Below are 15,591 nucleotides of genomic sequence, written 5' to 3' on the forward strand. Positions count from 1 at the left end.
TGTAAACACAGTCACTGTCTTTCTGCCCTGTGTGTGTGTGTGTTTTGCCTCTGTGAAAATCAGCGCGGTTCCAAACCGACACTCCCATTTTTATGCAAATTTTTACAGACCTTCCCCCTTTCCCTCCACCGACACTCCCCCTAAACCAAGCTGGACACGCCCACTTTCCTGACTTTTTCCCAAAGTAGAGTTGTGAAAAAACCCTGCTAAAACAAGGGGGTTTCATGGCCCTTTAAAGGTGCAGTATGTAAGTTTGACACTCAGTATTGCACTCCTGGATCAAAACAAACGCAAGGCTGCCAGAGTACAGGAGCGAGTGATTTAAGTCGTGTTTTAAATAAAAGCAACAGCACCCGATAGAAGGAATATTTTCCATATTAAAAGGAGTTTTCGTCCTAACCAACACCTCGGATTGATATATAGGTACAGCTTCTATTTCTCACAGCCTGACTGTGTGCGAATGAGAGTGTATGTTTGTTTCCCAGCTTTGATGAGTTTGTAGATTCTCAAAGCTGAATTGCAGCAAAAAGGGCACTAACCAACATAAAAAACATATCCCAGAGTAATTGGACCACTGTAGTGACCCCTGATAAAGCAGGAAAAAAAGAGTCTAAGGAAAGTGAGTGGGTTTCTTTAGGGAAGGAGGGTGTTTGTTGGACCTGTGGTGCAGAGTAATTTAAACAAACCAGGGATGTTATTTACAAAAGCAATCTTTAGTAGTAAAAGTGAGCTGTTCTACCAATTGTAAACAGGAGTTGATCTTGAAATTCGGAAATGAAACACGCACGCCTAAGTTGATGTAGTTGGTTAATAAATTTGATTTCCATAGATAATTTTTTTGTGATTCTGCTGTCAGCACATTTACCTGTGTAAAGAACAAAAGTATTTAATACGATTATTTCATTCATTCAGATCTGGGATGTGTTATTTACCTGATTTTTTAATCGGATTATTATATTATTTTTAATTATGATTAAGAAAATGCATGTAGAAATACAGCAACACTATGAATGATAAACCAACCTGTTTATTAAACCATCATATAGGAATGTAGACAGAGCATTAGGGAATTTGAGAAAGACAAGGAGCTGGATGCATTTTTGTTTAAAGGCATAAAAGAAATGAAAGAAATAACATTGGGGTGCACCATAGGAGACGTATAAATTAAAACTGGGTACTATTTCAGGCGCTGGGGGCGTACTGCATGACAAGCCTGTCAAATTCATTCTCCTGCGGAAACATAATTGAGTTCTTCAGTTATTAAAACAATCCCCTCACAATAGGTTCTCATATACAAACAGAACAAGGTCCCAGAACACATTAAAAAACCTTACCTTAGCAAGATAATCCTTAATAAAAGGATGCGACTTGTGTGCATCTTTCAGTTGAGACAAATATCGATTTGTAACCTGTGGAGAAATAAGCACAAAATTATGGTGATTCCTCAAGAGTAAAAAATGAATCTTTCAGATACAAGTCACATTTTTTAATCAAAAACTTACATTCACACACTTTTGGAATTTGTGTGCTATAAAAGAGAGACCCTGATGATTTCAGTTAAGCTTTAAATTAATTAGTTTAGGCTTTACAGCTTTAATAATGTGGTTGTAACTAGTAAAATGGCACAATTTCGCTTTAAATAAATTCTATTTTCAACATTTTAAATTTAATGGATATATTTATAGTGAGGAAAACTAAAAAGTTATGCTTGTAAACATTTTTCCCTGTCATAATTTTTGTTAGATAAATAATTTTTATGCATTTCCATATATTTTATTTATATTATTTTATATATTTATACTTAAAACACAAAAACAAAGACAAATGTTATAAATGTATGTGCTTCTTGATATAATCTCATGCCCAACTGTACTTTTCAATCAGTTGAATTATTGGAATGTGCCAGTTGCAGGAATATTGTGCTGACAATGGTTTGATTATATTATTAACAGGATTCTAACAAAAAAACCGTTTAGACCAATGATTAAAGACAATGCATCATCATGTGTTTGTATGCCTGTATATAAACTGGCCTCGAAGGACTGCCCTTTCAGCAACCAGAATGGAACCTCTTTTGTTTCTTCTGTATTGTTTCCTTGGAATAATGTCTTGGAATAATTTTTGATCCTGACAACCATTTCTGAATAAAACTATACAACATGGTTTGTATACAAATGCCTCTTACACACCTTTAGGATTTCAGATTTTTTTTCCTTATATGCAATTTTCACCAAGAGCATTTTGTATAGTAAGGTATAATTTGCTTTCCAGGAAAACAGTAAATTCCCAAAGCAGGGAAAATAAGTATTGTCACCATTTTTCTCAGAAAACACATTTCTATAGATCCAATTGACTTGAAATGTTCCCTGGATTTGTAACAACCAAAGAAATTCATGTATGCAAAGAAAAAAATCTGATTAGTTTACAAATTAAGTTATGTGTAATAAAATGAAATGACGCACGGAAAAAATATTGAACACATGAAGAAAGAGAGGTGTAACAAGGCAGTGAAAGCCCAGACAGCAGCTGAAATCTCTCAGTAGTTAATCAGCAACCCTCTGCCCTTCATCATTGTAAATTAATATTAGTCCAACATCTACATTATCAGGATGAGAAGATGATGAAACCAGGGTGGACATTTCAGCAAAACAATGATCCAAAACAGCCTAGAAATCTCTCAAATGCTTTTAGAGGACAATAAAGCTATAGAATGGCCAAACCAATCACCTGACTTCAATACAATAAAAAATACAAATTTAAAGATTAGATTTGATAGACGAGACTCACAGAACCATAAGATTTTTAGACCTTGTTGAAATCTGTGAAAAACTCACAGCTGAACTCATGTGACTTCATTCTCCACATGAGAGGCATCTTTAACTGCTATCACCAAAATATCGCCTTTTATATAAAGCAGTGGTTCTCAAACATTTTTCATCAAGTACCACCTCGGAAAAAAATGTTCTTTGCAAGTACCACCATAATGAGCAGTTTTGAAATACAGTAGCGTATTAGGTCTAGTAAAGCAGCTTAAGCTCTGTACAGTTTAAAAAAGAAATAACTCCTGGTTTGTTAGCACCTGGAAATGTTGCCTAGACCTCATAAATGTAGGCTTTATGTCATCATATTCGTATATAAATCATTTTTGATAATTTCTTTAAATATATGTAGCATGTACATATTACATATTTGATTCATCCGCGTACCACTAGAAGGAAGCCTGCGTACCACTAGTGGTACACGTACCACAGTTTGAGAACCACTGATATAAAGTAATAAATACATTTGTTAATTTGTTTTATTTAAATGTTTGTATTGTTTGAGTTTTAACCAAAATTGGGTTTAAATCCGTGTCATCAGCTCCTTTGGAAATGTTATTCCCAGGAAAAAAACATGACGTGTTCAATACTTATTTTCCCCGCTGTACATCTGCAGAGGAATTCCTCAGACAAGGACAATGATATTTATTTGTATTTTTACCTCAAATGGTTTGCCCATATGTTGTGTCAACACAATGAGGTTGATGAGTGTCTCCGGATGGCCGCTGTCCTGTAGAAGATGAACAAATAATGACATTAGACAGCAGTTCAAAATGAATCCATGTCAGCTCACTGAATAATCGATATACAGGAACTTGATGAATTCTGGCAAATTCAAGCAAAAATGCTAGTTCTTCCTCAAAGACAGCTAACTTACTGCATTGTCAGCATAAGAGATTAATAAGATACAAAAATGACCTGAACAAGTAGGATGACAGTAACTTTGCAATATAAACATGTGATTAAACTGAACTTAAAGGGATAGTTCACTTAAAAATGAATTTGCTCACTATTTACTAATCCCTGTGTGGTTCCAAACCTTTATGAGTTTCTTTGTCCAAAAAAGATATTTTGAAAAAGGCAAAAAAAAAAAAAAAAAAAAAAACAGAACCCATTGATATCCATAGTAGGAAAAAGAAATGCCATCGAAATCAATGGTTACAGGTTTCCAGCTTTCTTCAAAATAACTTGTTTTATGTTTAACATAAGTCAAAAGGTTTGGAACAAGTGAAGGGTGAGTAAACAAGAGAATTAACAGTTAATTGTGATGATAATAGTGATATTTTAATCTTCTGCAAATGAATGTGATTCCAAAATTAACGTCAAGTGGGTTCCTGCACAATGTGTCCAAAATGTTGTTGGTCTTTCCATGTTTGTTAGTGAATTCCAGCTTTCTTTGTCAAAGTGCTTTGTTATTAGGGATGCAATGATTATAGATTTTGGTTGTACGATTATAGTCTGAGAAATAATGGCGGTTTCACGGTTATCACTGTTATTATGCATTCATTAATTTTAAAACACTACTAGTTTAGAAAATCGGATGAAAACACCTTATATTTTTTTAAGTGTTATTTATTGCTGCTCAGTAACCATATAATACGGCACAAAATAATATTAAAAACAAATAATAGTCCATTTCTCTACTTGTGCTTAAAAATAAGTCAAATTTTTGACATTTAAACATACATCATTTTTACACTGTAAATAAATGATAGAACAATGAAAAAATAAATAAGAAGAATAGTATCTGTCTAATGCAGGGCACCAAAAATAAATGAGCACCACTGCAAAATGTATATTACAGATATAATGTATTTTAAAACAACATCAATCAGGACTAACAAAAACCAGAAACAATTAACTAATTCTGTTATCACTTATTGATACTTGTGCAATAACTCCAAAATGAATGTCCAATAATTATAAAATATTAATAATGATGATGACGACGACAATAATACAAACAATAAATAACATCATCATGCTGCCTTGAATGTGCTTAAATGTGAATTATGTGCTATAAAATGTCCTGCTATTATTTTGTGGAAAAAAAAATCTATGGTTTGTATCAAACAAAAATGAAGCACTGCAGTATACATTTTGTAACGTTACTATTGTTTTTATACGCATGTCAATATAATACCAGAAAGATCAGACAAAGGAAAGAAAGAAGTTTCACTTCTTTTAAGTTACTCTTTAAAGGTTTTGGTTCCAGTTTGTGTAATTTTAAATGATCAGTCTTGTTGTTTTAATTTTTCTGTGTTTGTGGAAAAAAAAAAAAAAAAAAAAAAAAAAAAAAAAGAGTCAGCCGGCCCAATATATAAGCAGAGCAGAGCAGCAATCCCGCGATAATCACCTGCACAGTACCGTTCATTGTCATGAGCCGAAGTTTCAGTATAAACTTAGTAAAGTCAAGCTTCTTTAACAAAGATCTATACGCTGTTAGACATTTAGCGTCTATTTGCACTGAACACGCAGTGAATGCCACGCATGGAGATTCGGGCCATTAGACAGCCGATCCACTCAGTGTCTTTCTGCAATCTCTCCAAAAAATACTCGATTAACCTCGGTTGGCAGATCAATATTCTATGCATGTTTGCAAACCTATGTTTCTTTCTCAAACTTCAGCCGTTTGCAGTTCCCGCGGTCACAGAAGCCCCATCGTAACTAGTGCACCAGAAAAGCGCGAGCGCATGGCGTTGCGTGCGCGTCCATCCATTGGAAATTAACTTGCACGAGCTTGCCTCAGTTAATAGCCTCAGTCTCGGTGTATAAACTAGTACACAGATTGCATAACTTTTATTTGCAGAAACGCAGTGTTGAGAAGCCTTTACGATTAATTAACTGTGACGAATCTCTATTTGTTATACGACACACGTATCAAATCAGACACCGTTCAAGATTTTGACATTAGATTATACTGTATATGATTGCCATTCATGCAAAAAAAAATAAAAATAAAAATGAACCAGACCAAACTAAATTATGATTAATTAAAATTTCAGCGGCACGGTCCAAATGTGATTCACACAAAAATTCAGACAAGAATTTTGTACTGTATTTAATTTTAACTCAAAAGTACCTAACATGTTTAGTGTGAAGCAATTTTGACGAACAGTCAAAGAACTAATGTGCCAAAACAAATGAACAGAACTCAGACTACAGAGTAAATTGACTATGGTCTAGGTTTGGGCTGTGGTTAGTGTAAAAGTCATTTTGAATTCAAGCAGTCAGTTTATACTTGTCAAAAACTGTGCAATGCAAATTCTAAGAAAACTTTTTGTTCGTAACAAAACTTCCTGACATTTGCTATTCTGAAATTAGGTCTCTTACTTTGTCCAGAGCATCCTGTAGAACTGACTCCGCCTCATCCCACTTATTCTGAGCCATGTGACTGGCAGCCTGACCGTTTAGCAGCAGCAGCGTGGGCGAGTACTTGTCTGACATTTCCTGGAAGATATAGAAGGCATCCTGCAACTTTTCTCCACCCTGGTGGAAGAAAAGGAAAGACATTTTACTCACAAATGACAAGAATATACAGTAATGACACCACAAAAATACAGAGATTTTATAAAAACAAATTTATCTCACACAAAATGCCAGAACACAAACACAACCTGCCAATCTTAAGGGATAATAGAAAATATTAACAATAATATTATATAAATAAATAAATAATAAAATAATGATTGGGTATAAACAATACCAGAAACAGAATTTAGCATTAATCCCAATACCAAGTCAATCAGGAATTTACTAAAATAATTTGACATTGGCCTTCCCAAAAAATAATACATATACAAGTAATTTTAATAGTTTTGTCTGGCAATTTTAGTTGTCTCAGATTGAAAGTCACCTGAACAGCTCAAACACAACACAAATCAAATAGGTTGTCACTTTCAGAGTCAAAGTGATAAAAAGCTGTGTAAATAAGTGATCGCATGTTGAAAACTGATTTGATTACCCTGCATACTCATAATGGCTCCTAGCATGTGCATTGAAACTACAATATCATTATATTACAGTGTTTCCTCTAGGATTTTTTCCAGCTGTAGTGGCAGGCCTTTTTTTACACAGATCTACCAACTGCCTATGGCGTTATTTCAAAGACAAATGTCGTGAATGCAGTATTACAAGTCGAGATCACATTTATGTAATAGCCTACGAGCATGTGAATCTCTTTGTTTGCATGCCGATTTCCTCTGCTCATGCACAAAACTTCTTGCACGCCCCTCAAATATATGCTGCTCAAGAGCAGATCTTCTTGTGCACTCTCAAATAAACGGTGCTGAAGTACTATTTAGTGCGTTTATGTAGTATGTCTCCAACATTTATTAGATTTGCAAGGAATATTTTTAAATGTCTCCAATAGACCTACAGAGCAGTATTAATGCGTCCTGAAGTAAAGTGAAATAGCCATACGTTACGTTTGCTGGCCTCACGCATCACGCACCTGTCAGTCAGTCAGCACGTAATCTTGAAGGGTTAAACAAATGACGCACAGCACTACTACGGTTACAGAAAAGTTTACGCTGTTTTAATTCACTTACCTTTAAATACGTTTTGGTGCGATTATCACCCGCTATTAAAAAAAAAAAAACAGGGCTGAATGTTTTGAATGAAAAGCTGTAATTTAGCCGAGGCGGGATCAATTTTGGCGTGGCGCCCCACCACGGAAGAATGAATGTAGCGGAAACCATGAATTATAATCACGAGACACCCAAACACTAAAAAACACAGAAACTCATATTTACGCAGAAAAATAACATCCATGTACAAGGCATTGTGCATGAATTTCAATTAACAGAAACAGTTCTTAAATAAGCTGCCTAACATCCAATGGCCAGCAACGTTATTTCAAAGAAAAAGTCGTTGCAGTTTGATTTTTAATTGCATTTTAAACAAATTAATTATAGTAACGTGCACTATTTTATTGGTGACAAGAACCGACTGATAAGAAAGTAAATCAACTTGAATGCTCACAATCGCAAGGTTGACCCAGGCTGTAGCGAGTTGAGTCAAAGTAGCATCTTCATCTTGGTCTTGCATCTTCTTTAGCTCTTTTCTGTAAAGAGCAGATACACAACAGAAGAAAACAAACTTAAAGGCAATTGACTGAAGACAAGTGTACGTTCTTGCAGGTGTAAGTGAGAAATTAAACTCCAAAATGTGTTGTCAATTAATAATTAAAAGGTAATCTTTATAATACATATGAAATGTTCACACAAAAACTCATGTTACAGGATATCCCGAATCCCCGAAAGCTTATCACTAGAAAAGCATCACAATACCTCACTGTTAAAAATGCTATGATTCCTCATATTTATTAATACTGGTTCTTTAAAACAATAGGGATAGATAAAAAAAAAATAACTAAACATCGTTTTAGTTTTTTTAGGTACTTATTTGATTATAGTATTAGAACATATTAATAAGTTATCATATCAAAGTCATCATTTTGGAATTGTGATAACACTAAACCCTGATTTATACTTGTGTGTCCTGTCTGTGTTGCTCTGCAATTACATTTCCAAAATGCTAGTAAGCAGTGGTGTTTCTAGATTCCAATGCGTCAAATTTCTTTACTAATGTTTTGAGTTTACACTGTGAATGTGCGTGATGCTACTGTAGATATAGCTCAAACTCTCATTCAAAAAAGAAAGAGATGGGAACAGAGAGATTTTCAACAAATCTAATCATAAAACAAACACAAAACAAAAGCATTTATCTAGAGGTCTTTTACAGAACTGGTTAAACATTTCCACAGCTCTTGGCTCCGCCTAAATTTCTTACCTTTACCAAGCAGACCAATCACAGATCTAGTTCTATGCATAATCACAATATGTAGTGAATTTTTTTTTTTAAGGTGCAAATCAGGGCTCTGTTCTTTGTACCACACTTAAACAATCTTAGTTCTCATATGATCTGGCAGACCCTGGATCTTGTAAGCTTGATAAATGATCTTTGGCTAATTTGGTTCTTCAAACAAGTTCAAGAATCGACTAAAATGTCGGAATGAACGGATCTAAGATCACTCGAATCATGATCAGCAATGCAACGATTGGCAGATGGCACAGCAGTATGATGACGTCATATGATTAATCTTTATTATCCATGTGAACAAAATTACATAAAACCCACTGTGAACAGTTTAAATATGGCTGCAATTTTGTGAAGCACCAAATCACTGGCACATACAGTAGCTATTAAAATCTGTGCATGACACCCATAAATTATTATAAAAAAAAAATAAATAAATAAATAAATAAATATATATATATATTGGCCATGTCTATTATCATATGCTCTGAGAAATGGTACAAGAGCTGGGTTGGCACCTTTTAATCACCTGTTTTCATTGAGACGTACGGTATGGTATGCTTTTATGTCCGTTTCCACAATCAAAAGCTACCAAAAAGCAAACTGTACTGTAGCACTTTTTGGGTATCCTTTTCAAAGGGTACCTAGCACAACAAAAGGGTACCAAAAGGAGGTTGACGCTCAGCTGAACACTATTGGTTTACAGAGAAACTTTTGGACTATTATGAACTCGGAATGACGGAATTATTTCTTAACTAAATATAAACCTTACATGTGCTGGTGAAGAATAAAGATTTGTACTGACCTTCCTGTATATGTTTTGTATCGTTTATAAACCAAAAAAAGGCCTAAATGTATGTTTCATGTTTTTTTTTTGTTATTGTTAACATTTCAGAGACTGCAAGTGTGAAATGTGTGATGAAATGTGTTCATAAATGTTTTATTTTATATATATATATATATATATATATATATATATATATATATATATATATATATATATATATATATATATATATATATATAATGGCAGATGTTACAGTATGCTGCTTCGCATTTTCATTGATCTGCAGCTATATTCAAATCCTGTTTATAAAAAAGGTTAGCAATTAACATTTTTACATAAGTATTTATGTATATAAAGCATTTGTTTAAGTTAGTAAAAAGTGCTTCTCATACGATATGAGAAGTTCAAGTGACAATGACGTCGACTGCAGCTGTCTGTAGAGCACCAAAGGGTTCCATCAGTACCATTTGGCCAAGGAGGCCCAAGCCTGATGACCCGTACCGAACCGTACTGTACCACTCAGTGTAAACGAGGAATTAAAGTACACTTTTGTATCTAAAAGTCCATATTGTTATCTTAGAAAATTAGTCTATATGTCTACTTAGTCACTAATAAATATTTTCTTGAAAGCCCATGAGGACCACTTCTGTGATGGTTTTGTATCTCTATTTCTGAGTGTAGATTACTAAACTTTATTTTTTATTGAAATATTTTTTAATATATTTTTACAATTTTCTCAAAATGAATACAGTATATATAACCTATAGGATACAAGAAAGTGTCAGCAGTTGGTTCATTCTGTACTTTTAGCTGACCATGCAAAGGCACTCGATGCATAAGAAAAACACACAAAGCTAAATATCAAATAAAAATCACCTTGCCATATCAACTCTGTCCAACTTTAGTAGAATCTGGACAGTCATGGCCATGCTATAAGAAAAATACAAAACAACCAATATAGAGATTAGTAATTCAACTTAATTTGAGATTATCTAAACAATATTTGAATAATTGTCTGTTTGACAGGCTGGACTCACCACTCCAGACTCTCTCCCTGATGCAGAGTACGTAATGCCGCATCTGTGTTCATTTCATGCAAGTAGATGGAAGCCGCCATCAGCAGGAAGGTGGTGTTGGAAACATCGACACTCTTAGATATCTTTTTATCCAGGTCTGCTACTATTGCATCCCTAAGAAAAGCATTGCGCCATCAGAACAAACTGCTAAATTCATTTTGACTGCATACATTTAGGTTTTAAGCAGGGTTGCACAATATTGGAATAAACTAACATCGCAATTGAGTTTTTCATCGCAATTCAGCTATTTATAATAAGATGTGGAAAGAAATCAAACTTTTAGATTGTTTGGGATCACTTTGTCGAGCAGTGCATCTGCAGAAAATGTAATAAACCAATTACAAGCACAGAAAAATACAATAGAGCAGGGGTCACCAAACTCGTTCCTGGAGGTCTGGTGCCCTGCAGGGTTTAGCTCCAACTTGCCTCAACACACCTGCCTGGGTGTTTCAAGTATACCTAGTAAGACCTTGATTAGCTTGTTTAGGTGTGTTTGATTAAGGTTGGAGCTAAAATCTGCAGGACACCGGACCTAAACGTAAAATAACACTACAGTTTATCATATAAACAAATACATTTCATTTTTGATAAAGCTACAAAATGTTTTTTCGTGTGACTGAATGCTTGAAATGCTCACACATACAACTGATCAACTTTCAGTCTGTTACGGTTAAAGTTTAGGATTACTCAATGATAATCCTGACTCTATCGCACATGCTGTAATGAGTATATGTTGATGCTGAAACAATATATTGTGCAGCCTTATGTTTAATCTGTTCATAATCTAAAATAGGGCTGCCCGATATTGGAAAAATTTGACAGTGCGAACTTCTTTTGATGTGTATGTGAATTGCAATATGAATGCATATAGTTAGTTTTATTTGGAAAGATTTCATTTATTGAGATCAACAGGGACTATACAGTGCATGTGCATAAATTATAATAAAATACAAGGAAAAATAAATTAATCAACAGTGCTTTAGAAAGCCCAGACAACCATAGTAGAAATTGAACAATCAAATGTAAAATTTCATAGTCAACACTCAATAAATAATATTATGTTATATTTTATAATAATTTTTAATCTTTGTTAAATAATCTAATCCTGTGATGTGACTATTGCAAATTCACACATTGCGATATCAATGCTCAAACGATATATTGTTCAGCCCTAATTTAAAATAATTAATCACAAACATGACAGCTTAATTGTACAAACCTCTTCCCCTCACTGGACAGGTACTCGGCAAACATTCGGACAGCCTGCAGCTCCTCAGTAGAACTGGGCTTTATGTCATCCAGTACCACACCATACTTCCTCTGAAAAAACAACAAAAATTCTCTTTATTAACATTAAATTATTGATTTTCATTCGCAAACTAGTCTGGGGTACCAGTTAGAAGTTTTAAAAGAGTTAATAGGTGCAGTAGGTGATTGCCTTAAGAAACATTTTTTGTTGTGCTAGTTGAAAGACCCTTCACTTTCCAATAGTAAGGATTAAAATAAATTATCTAAATGCATTTATACAGTTGAATTATTAGGTCCCCCTTTGAATTTTCTTTTTAAAATATTTACTAAATTATGTTTAACAGAGCAATGAATTTTTCACAGTGTGTCTGATAATATTTTTTTTTCTGAAGAAAGTCTTTTGTTTTATTTCGGCTAGAATAAATGCAGTTTTTAATTTTTTAAAAGCCATTTTAGGGGTAAAATTATGGGCCCCTTAAAGCTATTTTTTTCCCATAGTCTACAGAACAAACCATCATTATACATTAACTTGCCTTTTTACCCTAACCTGCCTAGTTAACCTAGTTAAGCCTTTAAATGTCACTTTAAGCTGTATAGAAGTGTCTTAAAAATATCAAGTCAAATATTATTTACTGTCATCGTGGCAAAGATAAAATAAATCAGTTTTTAGAGATGAGCTATTAAAACTATTACGTTTAGAAATATGTTGAAAAAATCTTCTCCGTTAAACAGAAATTGGGGGAAAAAAATAAACAGGGGGGCTAATAATTCTAAGTTCAACTGTAAGCTTGTTTTATATTCTGGGTGAGGCAAAAGACTAAAAAATGTTCATCTAATTAAATATTGTCGGGCCGATAATTACCATAACTCTGATAAGTAACTCAAACTGTCTGTCAACAAATGCAGATTTTTACATCTGTGCACCCGTTCACGCAGACAGACCCACAGTTTGCGCGAAAGATTAATGTGACTATTTTCAATTTCATATGGTATGTTTTACAGCATCGATAACGTAGACTTTTATTTATTTTAAAAACAAAGCATCAGTAAATAGCGCTACTCTGTCTAGACTGCTTTACTGAGGTGAAATTGGTTTTATATTCACATTGGTTCATTTTTAAACAATGCCAACCTGTGACGTGCTCCCTATATTTTATACCATATTACTTTGAATATTCGCTCTGAAATAGCATGCAAGTATGGCTTAGTAATAATAACTAGGCCCACACAAAATCTGCGCACACAGAAATCCACAGATTTCAGCACATTTTTAGCGCATCAATGAGTCTATGTATTTAGTTGAGTAAATGTGTGTAAGTTTATATTTTTTCAGTTCATTAATTTCACAAATTTTATTGTGATATAAAAATAGTAATATTAAAATGTTCATATGATTTATTTACAATACAGTTTGTAAATTCGAATTTTCTGTCTTTCAGTAGATATTTTATATAATATACTTGCTTTGTTTACCAAATAAGTGAATCTAATTGAATTTGGATTGTAAACTGTAAATAAAGTTAAAAATGTATTATTTATTACTTCATATATAACATTTTTTATTATAATACTCCTAAAATTATTCGGCATAAATCTGCAGATTTTTCACAAAATTCTCAGCAGTAATAGCAAAAAATGTCCGCACATTCAAAACTACATTAAAACATTAATATTTCTGTTTTAAAGGATTTTAAATTGTTATCTTTTATTTATAAATATACATTTTTATTTCTGCGATATGACATTTTTAGCAGACATTAGTGTTCAGTGTCACGATTCTTCAGAATTCACTTTATTATTCTAATCAGATGTTCAAAAAAGCATTTTGTATTATCAATATTAGGCATGGGACGATAACTGGTTTCAAGGTTTACCGCTAAAATGTTCTGTTACATTATTTCCAAGGAATAAGAAATGTTTTTAATGTATTTTTTGTGTGTTAAAATCTGTATTTTTATAACTACAGCAGAAGTCAATGAGTCATTTTAATTATTTAGCCCGACATGTTTAATGTTACAAAATATTTTAAATGTTTCTTAAAATATAATAAATTGTGTTCAATGGGGAAAAAAAGTTTTGTTTGTATTTTGTTTTACCCAGACATTTCAAAAGAACTTATTTTAGAGCAGTAATCACAGTAACGTGAACCATGAAACTGTAATATTTTATCCAAGTTTATCATACCGTCAGAAACTTATACCAGCCCAAGCCTAATCAATATATTTGTGAATCTTGATATGCCACTTAGTGTATTGTGGTGTATTTTTTAGCTTGAATAATTTAATATTCTTTCAGCTTTTAAAGAGACAGTACGTTATTTCATAGAATCTTAGACTAATTAGCAAAAAAATATTAAACAGCATTTTACCATTGATAAAACACCAAAAATGAAACTGTGTTCTTGATAGAAATAAACAATACTAACACATATACATACATATATACACACACACACACACACACACACACACACACACACACACACACACATATATATATATATATATATATATATATATATATATATATATATATATATATATATATATATATACACACACACACACACACACACACACACACACACACACACACACACACAYATATATATATATATATATATATATATATACACACACACACATATATATATATATATATATATATATATATATATATATATATATATATATATATATATATATGTGTGTGTGTGTGTGTGTGTGTGTGTGTATATATGTATGTATATGTGTTAGTATTGTTAGTATTGTATTGTTATATATATATGCTGTGAATGCCATCAAAACAATATCAAAGCAACCCTGACGATCAGAACTTACCTGGGCAATATAAGCTCTGTAAAGGAAAATGTTCTTCTCCGATTCCTTTTCTGGCCCTGAAGTCTGAAAGAAATGTGAAACAATTACATGTGGCTGTTTGTCACGTTTTGCTAATCGCAGGCGTGTTCAAATATTTAAAGTTAAGCACTGAATATAGCCACTTTGAATTACTTAGCCGCTAACGTTAGCTAACAAAACACTGTCAATCCTAAAAACACTACAGCAAGAAATGTTTCCGTGTCATAGAGAATATTTATTTGCAGCACGCTCACCTTTACTTTCTGAGCTTCGTTAATGCAGTGTTGATAACTGCCTATGTAAAACGCGTTTTTCACATCGAACAGCTCATCCACTTCGCTTTGCTGAGACGCCATGTTTGTGAAGTGTCAACTTGTCGACATCACTATGGCCACGTCAAAGCCACGTAACCGAACTGCGGCTTCTTCTACTTCTGAAACGGGTTCATCAGTTGACAAGCCAGCATAAAGTGTGTTACCGCCACCCGCTGGACTGGATTTTGAAGCATGAGAAAGAAAGAAAATAACTATTTATTGAGCAAATTGTAGTTCTGCATGCTCAGTTGTATCTACTTCAGGTAGCCTAGTTTTGCATGCTCAGTTGTATCTACTTCAGGTAGTTCTGCATGCTGTTGTATCTACTTCAGGTGGTCCTGCAATATTTGTATCTTCATTCTGTTAAAACATTTACTTCCTTTGCCAATTTGTTTTTGGATATTGTCAATCCCTCCCCTTTGTTTATTCCATTTTTTTTTTTTTTTTGTTTATTGCCCAATTCCACATTTTCTGCCATTTTATTCCTTATCTAGATATTATTCGTTAGATTTTTTTCATATCTCTTCTTTTATTGGTGGAATTTACACTTTAATATTCCTGTTTTATCGCCATTTTCACCCTCTTTTTATCAGCCACTACCAGTCATGCACTTTGCTGATTCAAATTTTATTGAAAAATAGAAACTTTTCATTCATTCATTCATTCATT

At 33.3% G+C, this 15,591-nt stretch overlaps 1 protein-coding gene across 1 annotated transcript; it reads right to left on the minus strand.

The window, feature by feature from the left end:
• Positions 1 to 1,011: 1,011 nt before the first annotated feature.
• cope (COPI coat complex subunit epsilon) lies at positions 1,012 to 14,986 on the minus strand. Its single transcript, NM_001007364.1, is given in 10 exon segments — positions 1,012 to 1,230; positions 1,335 to 1,409; positions 3,481 to 3,549; positions 6,153 to 6,308; positions 7,803 to 7,884; positions 10,303 to 10,356; positions 10,464 to 10,616; positions 11,722 to 11,822; positions 14,591 to 14,653; positions 14,863 to 14,986. Coding segments are annotated over 10 exon segments (903 nt in total). The 5' UTR covers positions 14,965 to 14,986; the 3' UTR covers positions 1,012 to 1,182.
• Between the last annotated feature and the right edge of the window lie 605 nt (positions 14,987 to 15,591).

Source organism: Danio rerio, chromosome 2, assembly GCF_049306965.1.
Source record: "Danio rerio strain Tuebingen ecotype United States chromosome 2, GRCz12tu, whole genome shotgun sequence".
NCBI classification, from domain to species: Eukaryota; Metazoa; Chordata; class Actinopteri; order Cypriniformes; family Danionidae; genus Danio; species Danio rerio.